A 20,203-nucleotide genomic window follows, 5' to 3' on the forward strand; every position below is an offset into this window, starting at 1 on the left:
AATTGGGCTGGCATCCAGGAGTCTTCGGGATGATAAGGAGGGGAAGAAGAAATCTGTTTGGTTTGTCTACTTGGTTCATAGGATCTTCAGGGCCTGATAATGAGGGAAAGGGAACAAATACATGACCTACTCAGTCAGAGAGAATGGCTGCTTGCCTTATAAAATGGGGTGAGTTACGCTAACCATGTGAGCAGGGGTCCGGCGCAGGGGGTGCCGGTCACTCGCACCTCGGCAGGACACCTGGAAAAGTATCTCCGTGTAGTGTCTGTGCAAACAAATTACTTTCCCATCCACAAAATTGGCACTGCTGCTTCACTAAATCTCCTAAAATACCGTTCTGTATATATATGCATTTATTCTGATCTTGTGCTAGTGTTACCTTTATTGATGCCCAATGTACGCTGGTGTCAGTGAAGCATAATCTGGCTCATTGAACAGTTATGTGTTTGACTTCCTTTCACCTACGTTTTTTATACATTGTGTGTTTTGTAATCACATGCTGCTCATGGAATTAAGGTGTTTGCATTTTCTAAACATTTGCTGGAAATAAATCCTCTGACTTCTTTCAGCAAGTTTATTTCGGATCGAGAAAGCAGAAGAAGTCTCACAAACAGCCACCTGGAGAAGAAGAAATGCGATGAATATGTAAGTCTCTTGCTGGTCTTTTCCCTGTCAAAATGTTGTGTATATGAAGGATGTTTAGACATGGTCTTCAAAAAATGCGCTGGGCACACACAATTATAACCAAAATTCAGGTTCCAGTAGCAACCGCCTGTGCTCAGCACTTAAAAAACCAAACCAAAACAAAAACCCCAAGCATTTTGGTTGACTTGAGGCAAGGGAATCCCTCTAGCCTGTGTTAGGCAAGAAGTCCTGGTGGTTCCTTATGGCCTTACAACGCATAAATCACATGCCTAAGATGTCTCACAGGCATAGTGAAAGGTGGAGTTTAAAACTGAAAGCGTAGTTTGCATTGCGTATTGCCTGTACCATTTACGTCAGTTTATAAAGCCTATAGGACAGCGATTAGACTGTAGCTGTGGCAGGGCTCAGCAACGCTTCTTCCTCTTTCAAAGCAGTTTTTATAAAGTCATTTCCATAGCAGTAGTTACTTATATCTGATATATCACAGAATGTGGAGTTTGAAGCGTAGATGCATTTCCCCGCTCCATTCCAAGCTGTTGCTGACACGTTCCTCTCTACTTCTCCAGATCCCAGGAACTACTTCGCTGGGGATGTCCGTCTTCAACCTCAGCAATGCGATTATGGGCAGTGGAATTTTGGGTCTCGCTTTTGCCTTGGCCAACACGGGAATTCTCCTTTTCCTGTAAGTATTGTTGTGGTGAGTAGCTGATCTCCATGCAGTTTCACTGCGCTTAAAGAGCGTGTGTGCTGCCAGCAAGCGGAGCCATTTATAGTCCATCTGTAATCAAGTACAACATTCAAGCCTGAAAATGTTAGCTACAAGTTTTGGACAATTTTCTTCAAATTTTTTGGGGGGAAAGCCACTACTTGTAATGCTAGAGCAAATTAAGTGAATGTTATTTACTACTGACCTGAGCCTAGCCAGGGATTTTTCCTATGGTCCACAAGCTACACATACATCAGAAATATTCAGTAGTAATAGTTGCAGTGGGATAGTACCTAGTTCTTACTTGTTTCACAGGATCTCCAGAGCTTTCATCAAAGCGTGGTGCAATAACTACTTTTAATTTTTTTAACCAAGAAAAAGAATATTTATATTCCTTTATATGTTACCTATAATATTTTCATCTCACTCCCACAGTTTCTTCAGTTTCTTATGTGAGAGTCCTTGAGAGCCAACGCAAATATAGCCAAGATTTTAGTATTAAAAAAAGAGTTGAGGTAGAGTACTTAACTCCAGCAAAAAAGAGGCATTTTGTAAAGGAGAATTTTATAGTTTAAAAATGAAACAGTGCCAGTGAATGAGTAAGACAGTGTTATTCTGTGTTATTCTGGATCGCAGTATGAGACATTTCATTGTGAGAAGTGATTGTTAAGAAATCAGTTGGGAATTGTGTACGGATTTCAGTGATAAATGGTCATTGAGGGAAGAAATACAATAATTTACAATCTTTGAGAACTGTTCAACACGGTTATTGAATTTACAGATTAAAGAGGTGTCACTTCTCGAATGTCAAATCTAAAAATCTAAAACTTCTGTTATTTCTTAGGTTTTTGGGAAATATATAATATGATCCTGTGTATAGCAGAGGGGATGGCCAGAGTGGTACGTATGGCCATCTGCTCTGGGGGATTTTGTGCCAGGATAGCGACATCCATGCTGCTATCTTATAATTTGCTGTGCTTGGGTAAAATCTAGGAATAATCCAAGGAATTTATTAATTTACATTAAGAATGTACAAAGTCTCATAACTGTGTTGCCACTAAGCTAGGTTACAAAGTAGCTGGACTCTAATTTAGGCCTTTCTTATGCAGAGGGACTAAGATTATTTTATTTTTCCTGCTTTTTTACCCCGTACTCTAACCTGTATGTGATACTCCACCCATGCTCTGACAAGCACATCTCTGAGGGCAGAGACTGGTGGTTGCAAAAACTGCTGTAACCAGGAGAAAAAAAAAAGTTACCTCCTGTGATAATAGTGTCTCAGCCAGGGAGCACCCTCAATTTCTCCTTACTGTTGGAGCAAAAACTGCTTTAGTTTTCTATGATTTCATCCTCTTGTCATCCTTTCAGCAGTTTTTCATGAGAGTTAAGTGAAATGCAAAATGTGTTTGCTCCAAAGGATGTAAAAAGGCAGTTTCTTTTAAGTTAAGTAGATCAGACAAGTGATGTGAACACCAGAGAAACTTCTGACAACGTGTGGTGGTGACTGGGCTCATCTTAGCCCAAGTAGTGAGTCTGTAGATCTGTACCACCACATTGCACAGAAAACTGCCAAACCTGAATGTACTGATTTTATATAGTAAATAACAGCATTATTTTCTACAGAATTCACTGTGTGTATTTAAGAGTGGATAATTGTTTTTGTTAGCTTTACAATGCCTTTATAATCTCCTGTTGGCCTGGAGATAGACCAGCCCGCTGAGATAAAAAGTAAGGAAGCTAGCAGGACCTAGCTGAGCAGGCTAGCAGAGCTTTCTCCTTTGAAGCCTGGAGATACAGGATCCTAATGTGGTGTCTGCAGTTACGCCTGAAAGTTGAACTGCTTTCACAATGTTCTTTTACCATGCAATAATCTCAGAGTTAAACCTAGTCCATTAGTGCTAGATATTTTCTCACTCTCTCGTTCAGTGCGTTTTTCCCATAAATGTATATAGTTCTGCTGTTGCTATCACAAGTATGTCTTAGAACCATTTCTGCTGTACCAGTGATGAAGGATGGAGTCCTAGCAATACTTTCACTGCTTTTTGCACATGAGAAAGCACTTAAATTCATTGCTTTTGAGTAGCACAGTTCTGGAAAGTTTCTAGGTTGCTTTATCCAGCATTGGAATGCACCGTCCCTGAAAAGTAGAAAGAAGAGGCAGAAAAATTTTCAGCGCTAACAAAGCAGACCCAGCCTGAGTTGCCCTCTCCCAACTTTTAGGCTCCTGCAGTGTGAAGCATGCACTGCCATGCACACCTGGATCAGTTCAGATCCTATATTCTTGGCACAGGACATGCAAAATAAACATGGCGATGAGTATATACTCTCACATCCTATTTGCATAACTTAGTGCCATAGCAGTGTCATGCTTTCCAGGCAAAACAACTGAGGTAGGAACTCGGAGGAACTTAATCCCACTATTGTTGATAGCTACAGCCTAGACCAAAGACGAGCATCCTTTCCTCTATGCAAAAGGGGAGAAAACCTTGCTGCAGAAAGATGGCACAAAAGGCCAGGGAAGTTAGAGCTGGGCCAGGACACCCAGGGATGGCAGGGCACTCGTCGCTGCCTGTGGTTTCATCCTGGAGAGCCAAGACCAGATCGCGTTGCAAAGACATACGGGCCAGCCAAGGACAAGATGCCTTCAGCCTGCACTGAGCCTGGCACTGCAGGTGATTGGAAAAACCCTGCTGAGACACAGGGGCTTGTTAGATGAGGTATAGTATGAGGCTACAACTGTAGTTTCATGCTGCTTTCTGCAGCTGCTTCTGCTAGGCTTGGCTGGAAGCAGTCACGAAGCCGCAGCCTAACTCCTCCAGAGGTTTGGGGCAGACTGGCCCTCCGGGAGGCTGTACGGTGGCAAACCCCTCGCCCTGCCATGCTCTTCTGCACCCGATACCTTGTGAGGGTTCAGAACTGTTCTGTGCAAGAAGGCAGGTGATTTCACGAGCCTCACAGGTCTTCTGGCCCCAAAGCCTGGGAATCCACAGAGGGCTGGGGACCGCACATCTTTCATCTGAGCCGGTAATGTGGCAGCCGGGAGCAAACAGCAGTGGCATCGCAGGAACAGTTCATTCCTCCCAGCACTGTATCAGTCCCCCGCCCCAAACTGTTTATTCTGGATTTGTTGGAGGGAGGTGACTTTTGCATGTACTGGTTGCTTGCATAGCTGCCAGCGCTGCTTTAAAAGCAGGCAAAATAAAAAGTAGCGGAGTGCTTTTGGGACTGCAGCGCAAGCTGTCCTGCTTCTGTTTTGAATTTGTGCGGAGCGAGCGGCATGGACATTTTCATTCCTTTCCAAGGGGTGGTTCTGGCGCGAAGATCCCGGTCCATACCACAGTCCTAACACAAACAAGTTTTTCATACAGCGCTAATGAAAATGCCAAGTGTCTCTGTAAGAACCCTATGGGGAGCTAAGGACAACAGATCAGATAAATACCTGGCTGCTTGGGAGTGTTATTTTGACTGCTGCAAAGGCTCCATGAGCTCACTGCCTGAAAAACGGGAGCTTTTAACATTAAAATAGACTTGATGCTGGCATGCGGAGCCGGAGCCATTCGGGGCTGGGAGCTCCATGCCTGCAGGCAGGCAGGGGTGTAGCGGCTCTGCGGGGAACACGAGCAGGAGCAGGGCTGAGCAAATCGGTAAAAAATGGAGCAGAGTGATCTCAGCCAGTACAATCTCCCTTCCCTTCACCTCCCCGGGGGGCAACACCCTTTGGGCTGTACAAGGAGTGTGTTGTTATTGTCAACCATCGTTCTCTGTTGGCAAAAGAGTCGTTCCTCCTATCACCTCTATGTTTCTCCCTGCTCCTCTGGCCCCAAGAAACTTGTGGGTCATTATTTGGCACTAAAGCATTTCTACTCTAAAATAATAAAAAAGAGGAGGGAGGAGGCTTCTCATCCTGTTCTTTCTATGTATTCCTATGAAAAAGATATGTTGCTGCCTATCTATGACAGCAGCTTGTTTTCTGTTAAATTTTAGGCTTGTTTTTCTCAGTGTCCTGAGCGTAGTTGTCATAATAAAGAGAGGAATTGCCAACAGATTGTCTGAGTGCTCTTCACACACATCATGAAAACATCATCAGGTCTTTGTGTGTCAGGGTGTCAGAGGGGAAGGCACACATGGTGCTTGGCTTAAAGACATGAAGCAATGAGCAAATGTGTTTTTATGCACTTAGGCCCCGGCACTGACTAATTATCATTTGTGCCAGCAAGTTCCCTACAAAAAAAAACAGTTCGGTCACTACTTCCTCCAATTCTTCTACGCAAAGTCAAATTATGGATCACAGCAGATCAAGGGTGGCATCAATGAAGGGTCACCAGTCCCCACCTGGACAACGCATAAGCCTTTGGTTTCTGCCTTTATTCCCAAGGGAAGCCACTGGAGCCTTAACTTCCCTCCTCTCCTTGCTCCTCGGGCACTGGGAGGCACATAAAAAGTCATTGGGGCACCCCTTTGGTAGCATATGAAACAGGTCCTGGGAAGAGATGCTTCTATTTGGCATGGAAGTCCTTAAATAGAGGACTTCCCTTTGAAATTTTTGCTCTGCTTTCAGGAAAAAAAAAAAAAAAGCCTGAAAGTGGATGGTGAGAGACATACCTGGCTCATCCCTGGTCTGATTAAATCTTAATTCCTATCTGAAAAGGCACCTTTATTCTTGCTTCTTTCAAGATGGGGAGGTGTAATTCACTGACAGGCTGCACTCTGCAGCTCTACTAAGTTTCACTTGGCTGAACCCCTCTGCATGCAGGGCTTTCTACCTCCATGGTGGTGTGGTGGAACTGCAAAAAGCATGCGAATCACGTGTATTTTCAGGGCTTTTTGCATTATCAGAAGGGTATAAAAATTATCCTGGAGTCAACGGGAATACGTCCGGACATGAAATATTGCAATGTTACAGCTCAGCTCTTAGAGTAAGCTTTACTTTCCATTCTTTTGTAGGCTGCTTTTGGTTTCGGTGACGCTGCTGTCTATTTATTCAATATATCTCCTGTTGGTGTGTTCAAAGGAAACAGGTAATTTAAGATGTCATCATACCATTTCAGTAGAATTGTAAAGAACAAGAGGTGAAAAGTGCTCAAATAAGGCCCAGGTGCTTTGTGTAAGATGGAGTTTCTATCACTCTGCTCACACAATATGAAGGCATAACACATTTTGGGTCAGCAGCCCAGAATTAACACGAATTTATGTCATGGCAGTGGAGAACAGCATCTGGCCATCACTATAAAGAGAAAAACGTACAACAAAGAGTGAATTCTGCTACTGTGAAATCTTGTCTTCAGTGAGCTAGAAGGAACACCTCATACAGTTTCTTTGCATTGCAAAACCAACTGCAAATGAAATATAACAAATTTTTGCCTATGGTGAAGATTACCTGGAAATACAGTTTGTCCTTAATGGTTAGTGTGAAATTCCTGATAACCTTTGTGGTGTAGTAGGAGAAAATAAGTAGAAGCAAATAAAAGGGAACAGTTCCTCCACAGAGGGAAGTGTGTCTACGAGCAAAATATATTCTAAACACAGAAATTAAAAGTTACCTACAGTGTTAAATGTCACTGTGCTCTGAAGTCCAAGAGTCTCATTCCTTGGGTAACAATCTCTGAAGCCAGAATTTTAAAATTATCTGACCACAAGAACACTGTAGTATTTTAATAATGTAATTTGGACACACATGAGTTGCTGTTATAGCATGTGTAACGGCAGCAACAGCCTATTTAAATTAGATACGTATGCCTAATTGTGGACATATTTGTGCCCTGTTAGTTCCCAAAATCTAGGCCCTAGTTTCTACTCTGCTGGTTCAGTGAAGCTCAAACTTACTGTTTACACAAGCTTCAAAGCAGAAATGCCAGCTATAAGGAAATATAGAGAGAATCAAAGAATGGGATACGTTTTTAAAATCATCTGTACAGTGTTACATCTGCAATATTTCTCTTTCTGTTCTGATGCGTCTCACCATCTCCACAATGTCCAGTGTTTTTCTCAGCCTAAATCACAGCCAAGGAAAAAAACATTTAGCAGAAACACAAGCCAATTAATAGAGGAGTTTCTCAAGCTTGACAGATATTTAAAAAGAAGTTTTGGTTATAATTTACAACTTTCCCTGCTTTTACCAAAAACATACCACACTGAGAATTCACAAGTTAAGGCTGCGTCATTAGAAGTTGTAAATCATCCTGGAAGCCGGTGGCTGCTGTCATCTGGATCGTTTAGTCAAAGCAAGCGAAGCTGCAGAACCGCGGCACTGTGTCTGCTGGGGCCAGGCTGCCAGTGCTGCCTTGGGGATCCTGCCGCCCTGAGTTCTGGCTGGGAAGAGGCTTTCTACGTCACCCTCGTTGCAGGCGCGAACCTAATACGCCAGGATGGGGATACCAGAGCTTAACGTGTCACTAGGGGTATAGACGGACTCATTAAAGGGGTGCGATAGCCGCATTAAGAGCTGCAATTTCAAAAGTGACTGGCAGCCAACAATAACATTTATAGACGTCAAGAAAACATTCCTACATAAGTTCCAGCCCCAGTAATTACAAGAGAGCTCTCTATTTACTTGCAAAGGGCAGATACGGCTGCACAGATGGCTGGTTAGCTGAAAAGGAATCGTGTTTCGACTCAACGTCTTTCGGTGAATTGAAGTCACTCAACCTTTCTCCTCTTTTCATGCAGGCTGCATGGTGTATGAAAAGCTGGGTGAGCAGGTCTTCGGTACCCCAGGGAAAATGATTGTCTTTGGATCTACATCTCTCCAGAACGTTGGAGGTAAAGGGGAGGAGGGGTATTGATAAACAAAACCCAGGAACATCTTAATAATGTTAAGGCCACCCACCAGTCAGGTTCCTCCTTCTTCTTTCTGTGACGTTTTGGGATCTTCATGGCCCTCAGTATAGCTGTAGCTAACACTTCGCATGCAGCCCTTTAAAAATGCTGTATTACCGAATGATAAGTAATTTACAGTCGATTATCGTTTGGGTTCTTCTATCATCAGATGCTGATGTGGGAAAAGGTTCAGAATCTTACCCATTTTCTAAATGGACTTTTTTCTTCCTCCAGCAATGTTGAGCTATCTCTTCATAGTCAAAAATGAGCTGCCTTCTGCCATAAAGTTTCTAATGGGAAAAGAAGAATCTTTTTCGTAAGTTGACAATTTCGCTGATTAGATTTAATGTCGTGTAGATAAGTTTAAGCATATGTTCATAAAAGCTCTTAAGTATCGGACACTCTTTAGGTTTGTCAAAGTAGATTTTCACATGGATATCTCAGCGTCCTAATAAAAACCAAGACAACTTTGGGAAGGAAAAGAGAATGGATAGGAAATGAAAGGTTAAGTCATCAGTAGTTACTCTCTTTGCACGCCAGATTTTCATGAAGGATTGTGATTTATACAAACCTCTTCTTGTAGGATCCGATCTCTAATAGTGTTAGGCAACACTTGAAGATATTGGGAACAATGCAAGTTTAAGATATTATGTATTTCCCTGAGTCCTTAGCACCTTACAGGATTTTGCCCCTGAAGCACTGTCTGTAGTATGAAATCCTTTGATTCTGGCATGTGACAACAGCAGAGTATTATACTTAGATTTCTGCCACTTACCACTCCTTGACATTTACCAGCTTCTATAATAGAGGGGTGGTACTTCTTTACACTGGTAAATGTCCTTTGCACTGGGTTATATGGTGTGCTGTAGTGCACGAGAAGAAAGTCGAGATCCCATTCCTCAGGCTTTCACACTAAATTGGACCGAGCAGTGGAAATAGGTCATACAGAATGTCACTAACACTGTCCCTTCTCCCCTTTCTTGCTTTCCAGCAGGATTCAGAGCTCTTTGCTAGAAGGAGGTACAGCCTTGGGCTGGCTAGTGCGTGCCAGCCCGCAGGAGCCTGGTTTGCTGCTCCAGGCACGTGCCTATGTGGTTTAGCAAACGAATCGTGGTGCCCCCCCGTGCCCCACTGTGCTGTATGTGTGGCCCTTTGCATGATCTTTCCTCGTCCTGACAGGGCGGCTTCTATCAGGTTATGGAGGGTGGTGTTGTGCCTCTCGGTCCCGCTCGCTGGTCGCAGCAGTAGGGTGATGTTTTGTCTAGCGGCTGTGAAAATCTGCCCTCCCTGAGTCAGAGCAGTGCCGTGTTTTAAGGGCCAGATGCTTGATGACTCTACAGAGTTCAGATGTGGCCCCATCTCTCCTTTTGTAGGAGGTTGTAGGGTAAGGAGACCAAAGGTGGTTCTGTAACTGCAGCAATCAAAGAGGATGACTGAAGCACGAGGAAAACCAGAGAGGGTTTAAGGTGTGCTCACGGTGTTGTTTTTTTTTTAATGTTTTATACAGGGCATGGTACGTGGATGGGCGGATTCTTGTTGTCACAGTGACGTTTGGTATAATCCTCCCTTTATGTCTCCTTAAGAACTTAGGTAAGATGCAAATGCCATTGTGGGAATAAAATAAAGGAGCCCAGACATCATGCCACTGATAGCCACACTGGCAACTCAACTATTAAAAAAAAAAAGTGCTCTCACTGTAATCTAAGCAGCCTCCCTGGTCCAGGAATAAGCTGTGTTTTGAGCATCTTGGAACAAGTAGGCCCAAATTGTTACAGCAGTTGAACTCAGTATAAACCAGCTTCATCCATACAGTTGTGGAAACTGATGTAAAAAATTACAATTAAGAGGGTCTTAATTTCATAAGGCAATTCTATTTTATGTGTAGCCTGTAAAAATAAGTTCACAAATTGTGAGATTACAAAAAATAATTACCAAAAAATTATGAAATAGCTTATTTTTCTACCAGCATTGAAATTTTTAGTGGTGAGGTTAACTGGAGGTACTGGATTTCAAAGTAAGATGTGTATAGAGGATTACATTTTCAAATGTGTTTGAGTCCACAAAGATGCCAGTAGGTACACAATGTATTTTTTAAAACCACGTAACGAGGTTTGACAGTGAAGTCCTCTTGGGATCTTCCTTTTGCGAAAATAACCCATACTCAGTTGACATCGTATCAGGGAATCTGGGTCACCTTCTGATTGCAGTTGCACATTTTCACGTTTGTTTCAATTATCACAGCCCCTTCCAAAAGTAAAATTGGTTAAACTGCCGTAAAGGTGTCCCTCAGGAAGTCAAACTGGTCAGAGCAAAGCTCAGGTCTGTCTGGAAGGCGTGAGGCTTGCGACGTGGGGGACTCCCACACCTACAGGACATGCTTTTGTCTGCCCAGAAGCTCACGATACATATTAAATGTATAACACATTTAAACTTTTCATGAAGCAACAAAAAAGTAAAAACCAATATACGGCTTATAAAGTAATTTTGTATGAGGTTTCCTTTTAATTTCTTTCAGGGTATCTTGGCTATACCAGTGGATTTTCATTAAGCTGCATGGTATTCTTCCTGATAGTGGTAAGTTCAGCTTGCTTGCTTTGTTGGATGAGAGATACTTGATAGGCTATTCACAATTTTAATTTGCTTTTTACTATTATTTCTAGCAATTAGCTGTCTTCCACTTTCGTTCTAGGTTATTTACAAGAAGTTTCAAATTCCCTGTGGCGGATCGGAGCTAAATGCAACATCATCTATCCTATCAAATAGCTCAGCACATGAACATATGTGTAAGCCAAAGTATGTTATCTTTAATTCCAAGGTATGTTTCTTTTTATAATACTTATTTTTAATTCACATAATATATGCACCTACACCCCGTGTTCTTAATTTGATCAGCACCACGTAGGGCCTGATTCTCCATGCTTCCGCTCGTGCTCCAGTGGTGAACGCACGATGGGTCTCCTTGCCCAGCCTGACGGAGATGCCGTGTCGATGTGCCTCCTTGAGGTCTGTGGGCTGTGAGCCCAAGCTACCACCGGACAACAAACCCTTTCTTTGGGAGAGTTTTCCTTTCCGCCGCTTCTCACTATCCGTGCTGCAACTGCCCCTTTAGGCTGTCGCTCAGCAGAGGCTGAGTAAGCCAGTCCTGCATCCAAAGCCCAGAAGTAATCCTTCTGTCCTTCTGCACACAAACCGCTTCTTTGTGACAGGGTACGTGCTGCTGTAGCCCATATGGTGAACTGGATTGGGAAAAGGATACAGTTGAAAGCTAATCCAGCAAAAATCTGATTGCCTTTCAGCTGGATGCTTTCCTCCATCGCCACACAGCTGCAGGAAAAGCGGTGCCAAGAGAACACGAACGAGCAACTGGCTGTAGCTGTGGGAGCAGGAGGATTGCTCCCGTCAGCCGCGCTGGGGCGCGGGGCTCGTTGAACAGCACCTTACCCAGCAGGGCAGGGTCCTCAGGGGGTCGCAGTCGCACTCAAAGGGAACGCGCATGTGCAGCCTATGTGTGCAAAAATTAATTTTTTTAAAATTTGTCCCACCAGCTTCAGTTGAAGGGGCCAATCCGAGCACTTTTCTGTAGTCGGGGGTAGCCATCAGCCCAGATCTGGTGTGACGGACCATGAATTAGTGAACTTGGTGTGTGATAGCAGCTTAGGTGTAGGTATATTTTAGATAGCGTTGAAGGGCAGTCTTCTTCTACAGTAAGTGTCAGCATTACTCAGAGTCGATGGAGGCACATCAGAAGGATCAGTACATCTGAATTAGGCACGCTGGAGCTGAACTCTAGAGATTTGCCCTCGGGGCCAACAGTTTGGCAATCAATTTAGCAACTTTGCTGTGTGAGAGGAGACAATTCCACAGGTTCAGAGGATGGCTGAGGTTGGCAGGGACCTCTGGAGGTCATCTGGTGCAAACCCCCTGCTCAAGCAGGGCCACCTAGAGCTGGTTGCCCAGCACCGTGTCCAGGCAACTTCTGAATATCTCCACAGATGGAGACTTCACAACAATAGCATGCTGTGAGTGAGGAAGAGGAGGCGGCACAGGCCTGGGTGAAGAAGGGCCATTGGGGAGCAACTAGTGTATTTACTGCATCTGTTGGCCCTGGGGTGTACCCCAGGATGGCTTCTGTGGGAAGGGGATACCTGTGGCCAGCGCAAGCAGATCTCAGAGGGCCAGGAAGAGCTGCATGTAGGGATGGACTCATTTTGTCCTCACAAGAGGACCTGTTTTTCATGTGATCTCTGCTCATACCCGTTCCCTGGGGAAAATGGAAGTGCTTAGGCACTGACATCATTTGTGAAGTTTGGCTGTATGCTGAGGACTGAAACCCACTCAGGTCTTTGGTGGAGAAGGGGGTGAGGTTTCACCCGGAGGCCTCCTGCGCTTCCTGGTGACGTAACAGTCTCTCTCTTTCCCCAAGGAAAAGCATGCTCCCTCCACAGCCCTCCTAGCCCTTTTGTTGGCCTGGGAAATGAAGGGACTCAGTCTGGTACCTTGAAATATCCATTTATTTGTAAGTTCTGCATTCCTCTTCTCTTTTCTTACAGTCTGGATATGGGCTTCCTCTTCAGGACTTCAGCCTTAGCACCATGGGTGCGCACCCCTCTCCATGCCAAGGCAGGGTAGCGTAGCGGTGACCCACCATACATCCCTTTTATGTGTGACGGTGTGCTAGTAACAGTGGCAATAGCTGGGCAGGGAAACCCATCCCAGGGAGCAAAACCAGCAGCCATGTGGCATCCAGCACTGCGCTCTGCCAGCAGAGCCAGGACTGTGCTCGCGTGACCAATGCAAAGACTTTGTCCTCCCGTTGAAAGAGCGCTGCTCTCCATATTTCATTAAATATGTGCTAATTGACAGGTCTTCTGCCTCCTCTGAAGGCTCTCAACGTTTGGTTGAAGAGTCCAGAGAACTGGGAGCTGAGGTAGTTGAACACGGAACATTTCTTCATGCCACTGGGGGAAATACTTCTTAACTTCTTTTCTGAAATTCTCTCCGAACAGACCGTGTATGCTTTGCCCACCATTGCTTTTGCATTTGTGTGCCACCCGTCAGTCCTCCCAATTTACAGCGAACTTAAAGAGTAAGCCTTTCTCTTTTATTTTTCCCAGTTAATTGTTTTGAACAACTTTGCATGGAAAATGTTAGCGCAGAGGTGCTCTGAGTCATTCGTGCCATTCAGAGGAGATGTGCTTTAATAATACCCAACAAGCCAACAAGCATGGCTGTCAGCTAGGAAATCTGGCCTCCCAGGCGTGCTTCTGGGGCGGGGGTGAGGGAGGTTGAGGATAATGCAATACTTTGGGAGTTTTCTCTGGAAGTACACAGCAGCCTGGGGAGATCCAAGTTGTGCTGGTTGTTATTTGGCATAAGAAAGAGGCGTGTGTCCAGCTAACGGCGTTTGTTCCAGCGCAACTAAAAATCTGTTGCAGTACCAGAAAAAAGCAGTATTTTCAGGCTCGCCTGTACTAAAAGACCTTTGCTGGTACTGCTGTCTCGCTGACACCTCCGGCTGGGCAGGGCTGTGGGGAGCTGGAGACCGGTCCTGCTGCGGCACCGCTGGCCACCGTGGGGGGCTGCAGCGGGGTCCTGGGCCACGGGGGGAGCCCCAGGGGAGAAGTCAGGGTCAGTCAGACCCACGGGTGCCCTCAGGTCCTGGCCACTTGCTGGGTGCTTTGAGTTTCAAGGGGCTGCAGCAGGTTCCCAGGTGCCTATTTAGGGCATCCCTGTGTGTAGTTAAAAGTCTAAGTTTAGGTACTGGAGTGTGAATATTTCAGAACAAATATCTAAAAATTAAATGTTTACACTTAACCTATTTTACAGGTCTACAGTACTCTGCATACACTCATTATTTTCTGCCTATGGGGACTCAAATGTTTCTCTGCAAACATTCAGAATGTGTTTTTTTTCCTGTGTATAATTTTACTCTTCCTTTATTTTGTCCTTTTAATTTAATTACTGAAGTGTCTAAGAGCCATCCCTCTCCACTCGGCTTCACCCTTCTCTCTGTTTAAGTGGGTATGGCCAGGGAGCAGAGCCACAGGGTGGTCCCACCATTTCTTGACTTAAGCCCCAGGTAGGGTCCGTTTCCCCAGTTCTTGTCTTCCTCATGCAGCTGTCAGTGAACTCCTGTTTAAAATGAAAATGCATTCATGGGTCTCCCCAGAATTACTATGTTTATGCAAAGACTTAATACATTCTTAAACAGCTATTGAAAAATCCAGCCCAACCATTTTTATGTGTTCTTTTCTTCTTTCTCCAGCCGTTCACAGAAAAAAATGCAGTTGGTTTCAAATATCTCATTTTTTGCCATGTTTGTGATGTACTTTATGACTGCTATATTTGGCTATTTGACTTTCTACGGTAAGTATGCAGCTCTACTGATTGAAGTAGAAAGGGAATACATGTGAAATCAATAGCGTATCCCAGCTGGAAAGGAAAGTCCCATCTACTTATATTAAAATACTTTTTCAAATCATTTTCCTCCATGTTTTCACATTGAAGGTATACTCCCTTTCCTCCTTTCCCCCCGTGGATGAAAAGCACAAGTGAAATCAGCATTTACAAAAGGTGTATTCAAAATGCGAGGGAGAGATTTGTTTAACACAACTGGGGATTAGCTGGTCCCTACTAAGATTTTTGTTCCAAGGTCATCACCTGAATTTTGTGTACATTGGTGATGACTGAAGCATGCATAGCTGCATAAAACGAGACAGATTTGAGAGCAGGTCCTAGGAAATGTGCATCAAATAAGCCATTGCAGCTTTTTCATTTTCTTACTGACACTTTCATCGTAGAGGCAAAGGACCAAATGTTTTCCCCATGTCCCTAGAGCTGACCCCTTTCAGATCTTGGTTAAATAAACTGGCGATGAAGGTGGGGAAGCTTTGAGTGTTGTCCCAGCTCAGCTACCAAAGGATAAAATATGAATGTTGCCCTGTAGCCCAGGAAGCTACTCCCATGTTCCAGTATAATGGGAATGTTGAAAAGTAGTGTCTTTTTCCATGGACCGTTAAGGGGTTACAAGACAGGTGATAAACTGATGTTTGCCTTTTACCTCAGAGTCACCAAAAGGTCATCAGTCTTCTCCACCCTATTCCAAGTGACCTTTTTATCACAATCTCCTCATTCATGATACTGTTCCTTGTGAGCCACATATTGTAAGAGAAAGGAAGTAAGTAAATATGAAATGTGGCTTTTTTTTTCCAAAGGTGTACCTGTCTCATATTTGTTTTCTCAGGCTCTCATTCTGATTATGAGGCCTTGAGTCTGCATGCATTGAAGTGATTTGAGGTCATGTGTTCTAATTTTCCCAATAAAACCACAAATACGCTGCAAGTGACAACAGCAACAGCCATTCTCATCCAACTGCTCCTGTCTAACACATTTTCGTAGAAATGCATCAGATTAGCAGCCCCAGCGAGCAAGTGGGTGTAAATCAGCACGGACCCCTTCGCTTTGGCAGGGAGGAGATTCTGATGTGATTGCCCCAGGATCTGAGGAGGCAGATCCGTGGCGCTCCTCTCTGGGAATCTCCCACGCCCCTCAAGGACGAGGGTCTGGAGTCCATGGAGGAGGTAGGGGCTGCGTCCTTCTGGCCCTCCCAAGGGGGAACGGCGGAGGAAACCCTGGGGTGTCTCTCGTGTGCCTCTCCCCACGTCAGGCATCCCTGCTCCCCAGCGCCAAGAGCCCGCGGGTAGAAGCTGTGCGGCTCCGCTGCGGCTTCTGCAAGGGTCAGTGCCATGACAGGCAGCAAAAAAGACACCGAGAGAATATAAAATTCCTCCACTTTGAGCCTTCTTCCCCTTGAGACTAAGACCTTACCTTTCATATGCTGGCTTCCAGTTTTGTGACCCTCTTCTCTACCCTTACCTGGGTGAGAACAGCATTTTTATTGTGGCCGTTTCTTCTTTACACCAATAGTACTTGTCTGTTTGCTGTGTTCTCGACAGTGTTGCAGTGATGACTGTATTTACATTGCAGAATTACAGAAAAGAGGTGTTTTTCTTCCCCTAAAAGGTCACACTGTGGTTGGGCTCTGTGGTGTATCTAGCTGAAAGGAAAACAGACCTTCAACTGTAAGCCTTGCCCTTCACTTCCTACCTGGCTGCAGTCCGTGAGCGGGACAGAAGTTGCAGTCTGTGCTTGCAGGAGCAGAGTAAGCTCTGTGTCGCAGAAGCTGTGCATGTGCCCGGCTTGAAAACCCCACTCCTAATCTGCAGGGAGGTGGGAGAGCGTTTTCTTTCTCCTGGTGGGGATTCAAGCACTGCATAGGTGGTGTTGACCCGCGGTCTCTCCCCAGAAGGGCGTCCTGGGGGGAGCGCAGGCATTTCGCTGCAGGACAGATCCCTCTGCCTCCAGGAATACATGAGGTTTTACCAAGTGCCAAAGATTTTAAATGAGACGTGGCCGCCAAGTTCCCTTTAAGGACTTTGGTTTAAGAGCTGTTATGTTTTACCACCAGCTTTCTAAGATTGGCAGGCAGAAACAAAACGCGAGCCTAAAAAGGGGCAGCGAGGACGTTTTGTGGCGCGCTTCACAGCCGCCCCCTTAGGTTATGGCTCCCAGATATTTAAAAGTTGCAAAGCAAACACATAGGTCCCTCAGCAACTCGGTTTTCCTGTTGGTTAGCACACGCAGACCCGCTTTGCACTATTTATCACAGCTTCGAGGAAACATTTTTGCAGGAGGTCGTATTAAAATACCGCCAGTGCCTCCCCATTAGGCGATTTCTCTCGGCTGCTGGGGCCACCGGCACTGCGGCGGGAGCAGCAGGTTCAAGAGAAAAAACCGCCGGGGCGGCCCGCGGAGGAGCTGCCGAGGGACTTGTGCGCAAATGCCAGAGCGTCCCACTGAGGGCTGACCCGAGGTGGGCTTTGTTCGTGGTTGAGAACAGGGGCACTGCTTTTCCCTGGAAGTTTGTTTGCTGTTTAGACTCGTTTAGCTCAAAATCTTGTAGTTTATATTAAGTTCAGCCGTCGTAGTGCATGCAGTTATTTTTATATCATTTGACACTTTAAAAAAAAAAAAAAAGCCCACGGAACCAACTAGAAATAGCTTATTTCACTTTACTTTTTTTTTTGTATATGTATATATGCTAGCAAGCTTTGGCCTATGTCTCACTGTTGGCTTTTCTACAGTGAAAATTACCTTAGACGTAGGCATGTGCTGTCTTGAATTAGGATGCATTCCTAAATCAGGCCTCCAGAGGATTAATCTGGAATAACGGGATCATTAGGATTTGGTTCAGAGTGCTGTTTTAACTCAAGAATGTTTCATTCCATACTCTTTTGTTTGCAGATAAATCACTTGTTGTTCAAGAAGGCTGTTGATGATTTTTGTGAACGAATTGCCTGTTTGCCAGAACACTTATCTTACTGTCTTTTCCATAGACAATGTGCAGTCAGATCTGCTCCACAAGTACCGGAGCAAAGACGACATCCTCATCCTGACCGTGCGCTTGGCTGTGATCGTTGCGGTGATACTCACGGTGCCAGTGCTGTTTTTCACTGTGAGTAAAAAGCTCTGTGCGGTTTGGAAGTCAGTAATGGCTGTACATGGCGCGTTTCTTCAAACCACAGTCCAGCAGTGGCCGTGGCAGTGATGTTGCAGCTACAAAAAGAGCTTGAGCTTGGATCAGTCTTTTCCCACACCAGACGCCCACTAACTTCTGGAGAAGTTCTCCCTGCAGGAAATAAATTAATTGCTTTTGGTCTTAAATCTGTTTTAAATTGAATCCACAAGGGCCCTCTCTTACTTCACATGACTTCACCGGAGCAGGCTCAGAGGTGAAGTTCATTTTTAAGTGCTGAAGATCCCCAAAGGCATGTCAGAAAGGGAGGAGTATCCTACTGCAGATGCATGTATACCTACAGTTTTGAAATATCAAATTAATTTTGAGGATTATTTCAAAGGGCGTTACATCAGAGACCCCAAAGTTTCTGATGGATCTGTGCAGCGCTTATTGTCACGTCAAGACTTGGTTAAAACAAACGTGAAACTTTTAATTGGCTTATAGACTGTTCCTGACAGAGAACTCTCTCTTTTTCTACAGGTGCGTTCATCATTATTTGAAATGGCTAGGAAAACGAAATTTGACTTATGCCGTCATGTTTTGGTTACTTTTGTTCTTTTGGTTATCATCAACCTGTTAGTCATTTTTATCCCGACCATGAAGGATATTTTTGGAGTTGTAGGTACAGTATCCTGGTTTTGTACTACTCCTAAAGGACTGTTGCTAATCAACAACACACTAATTAGCTGTTGCTGACAACTAACAGAACTCATTTATTTTAATTTTGCAGGTGTCACTTCTGCCAATATGCTGATTTTCATTCTTCCTTCATCGTTGTATTTAAAAATTACACAGCAGGACGGATCAAAGTTGACTCAGAGGATTTGGGTATGCATTCCTTTCCCGTCAAGGCGACGCTTTTGTCTTGTCATTCCTTGTCATGTGCGAGGTGCAAAGCACACCTAATCCGAACATACCCGTGAGCTTCTTTACATTACTTTCCATCCTTGCTTCAGTCAGCCGGCAGCCGTGCCTGCCCTTCTCCCTTGCTTACCCCGGGGGTCTCCCGGCGGAGGGGCTGTACCATGCAGGGCGCCTTGTGTTCTGGGGGGCCGTTCTCTGTGGGGCGAGGGGCTCTCCCCCCAGCTAGCGAGCAGCAGCCGAAGCTGTCGGCAGGGTGCGGGTGCCCCTCCAGCCCCCTTCGTCAGCCCTTTCAGCCCAGCAAGCTTTCTCCGTTTCAGTGTGTTGATTCAGAAAGCGTGCAATGCGCTTCGTCGGTGGTATTCCTCGTGGGCTTAATGGACCCGTTTCAGACTTAGGGTGCCTCCACCAGAAGCGGCCAGCTGAAACATTAGCCCTTTGGCATGCACGAGCAGATGGGGATGGGCCTTGGAAAGATTTCCTATGAGCCCCAGAAAGAGCTGTGTCTGAAAAGGTGCGATGCTCCTGTGCATTCCCAGTCTAACTGGGCGTGCACTGGAAGCATCAAAAGGTCAGACCTTCCTGCTCTGAGCAGACAGGCAGGAAACCCGTGTTTCACTTGTGGCTCCATCCACAAAGCCCAAGATGAAAGGGCTGAACTTCAGTGGACACAATCTGATGGGAAGAGTATACTTATTTCCATGAGGCTTTGAAAAGAGCAGAGCCGATCCGTCCTAAAAACAGACTCACTTAATCCTCTTTAGGGATGATCAGTGTTTAAGAAGTGAATTGAAAGGAGAAAAAAATCAGTTTTGGTGTTCAGTGAGTAATTATTAATGACGCTAATCTGTTTAATTATCTATGGATCTTGTCTTTACCAGAAGCACTATCCCATTTTAGCTGATAACTTTGATACATCACCTTGTAAATCTCCCTAAGAAGAGAAGTTAACATACTTGAATTAATGGTCTTTTCTTTTTATTCATTAATTTTCTCTCCTTTTTGTTCCAGGCTTCTCTTTTCTTGGCACTGGGGATAATGTTTTCCCTAGTGAGCATTCCCTTGGTCATCTATGACTGGGTACAATCAGGAGGCAATGCCGAAGGCCACTGAAGTTCACCTCCTTTTGTAAAGAAGACATCCCTGTTTGCTACACACCAAAATCGCAACCATCCGTTCTGTTTTCTATTCCATCTTTTGTGAGTTTATTCAAATCAAATCCAAATAATGATTATCCAGTACTGAAAATACTGCTATGGGTGTATTTTCTTGCAGAAAACAGACCCATTTTTCCAACAGGCATATCATTCTGTCCCCCAATACCGAGTTATCAAATCAGCCTAAAGTCTGTGTTGTGAAACTATATAGAGTGTTGCTCATAGAAATTCATCACAATTAATTTGTTTCCCCTCTTCCACCCATGAATTGCATTGTTCCATTATTATCCTTAGCCTTTCAACCATAAGCTGTGCTCCTTTAGGGCAGCAGCACCTCTTGTTATCAATCCCAACTGGAGTGATGTCAGTTAACACCCTTCCCCCCTACCCTTTAGCCAAAACTCTGCTCTCCAGTTGTACACATCTGGTTTTTTGTTTGTT

The 20,203-nt window shown here is 44.7% G+C and overlaps 1 protein-coding gene across 1 annotated transcript; it reads left to right on the forward strand.

Moving 5' to 3' along the window:
- Nucleotides 1-516: 516 nt before the first annotated feature.
- On the forward strand, nt 517-19,985 carry SLC38A1 (solute carrier family 38, member 1; the record flags this gene model as incomplete). The annotated part of the gene is made up of 14 exons (XM_010285274.1): nt 517-645; nt 1,212-1,327; nt 6,296-6,369; nt 8,018-8,110; nt 8,402-8,483; nt 9,675-9,757; nt 10,683-10,741; nt 10,857-10,982; nt 13,174-13,253; nt 14,433-14,533; nt 17,563-17,681; nt 18,225-18,366; nt 18,475-18,572; nt 19,617-19,985. Coding segments are annotated over 14 exons (1,404 nt in total), but the record flags the coding sequence as incomplete, so codon positions are not given.
- Nucleotides 19,986-20,203: the final 218 nt, after the last annotated feature.

Source organism: Phaethon lepturus, unplaced genomic scaffold, assembly GCF_000687285.1.
Source record: "Phaethon lepturus isolate BGI_N335 unplaced genomic scaffold, ASM68728v1 scaffold1414, whole genome shotgun sequence".
Taxonomy (NCBI): domain Eukaryota; kingdom Metazoa; phylum Chordata; class Aves; order Phaethontiformes; family Phaethontidae; genus Phaethon; species Phaethon lepturus.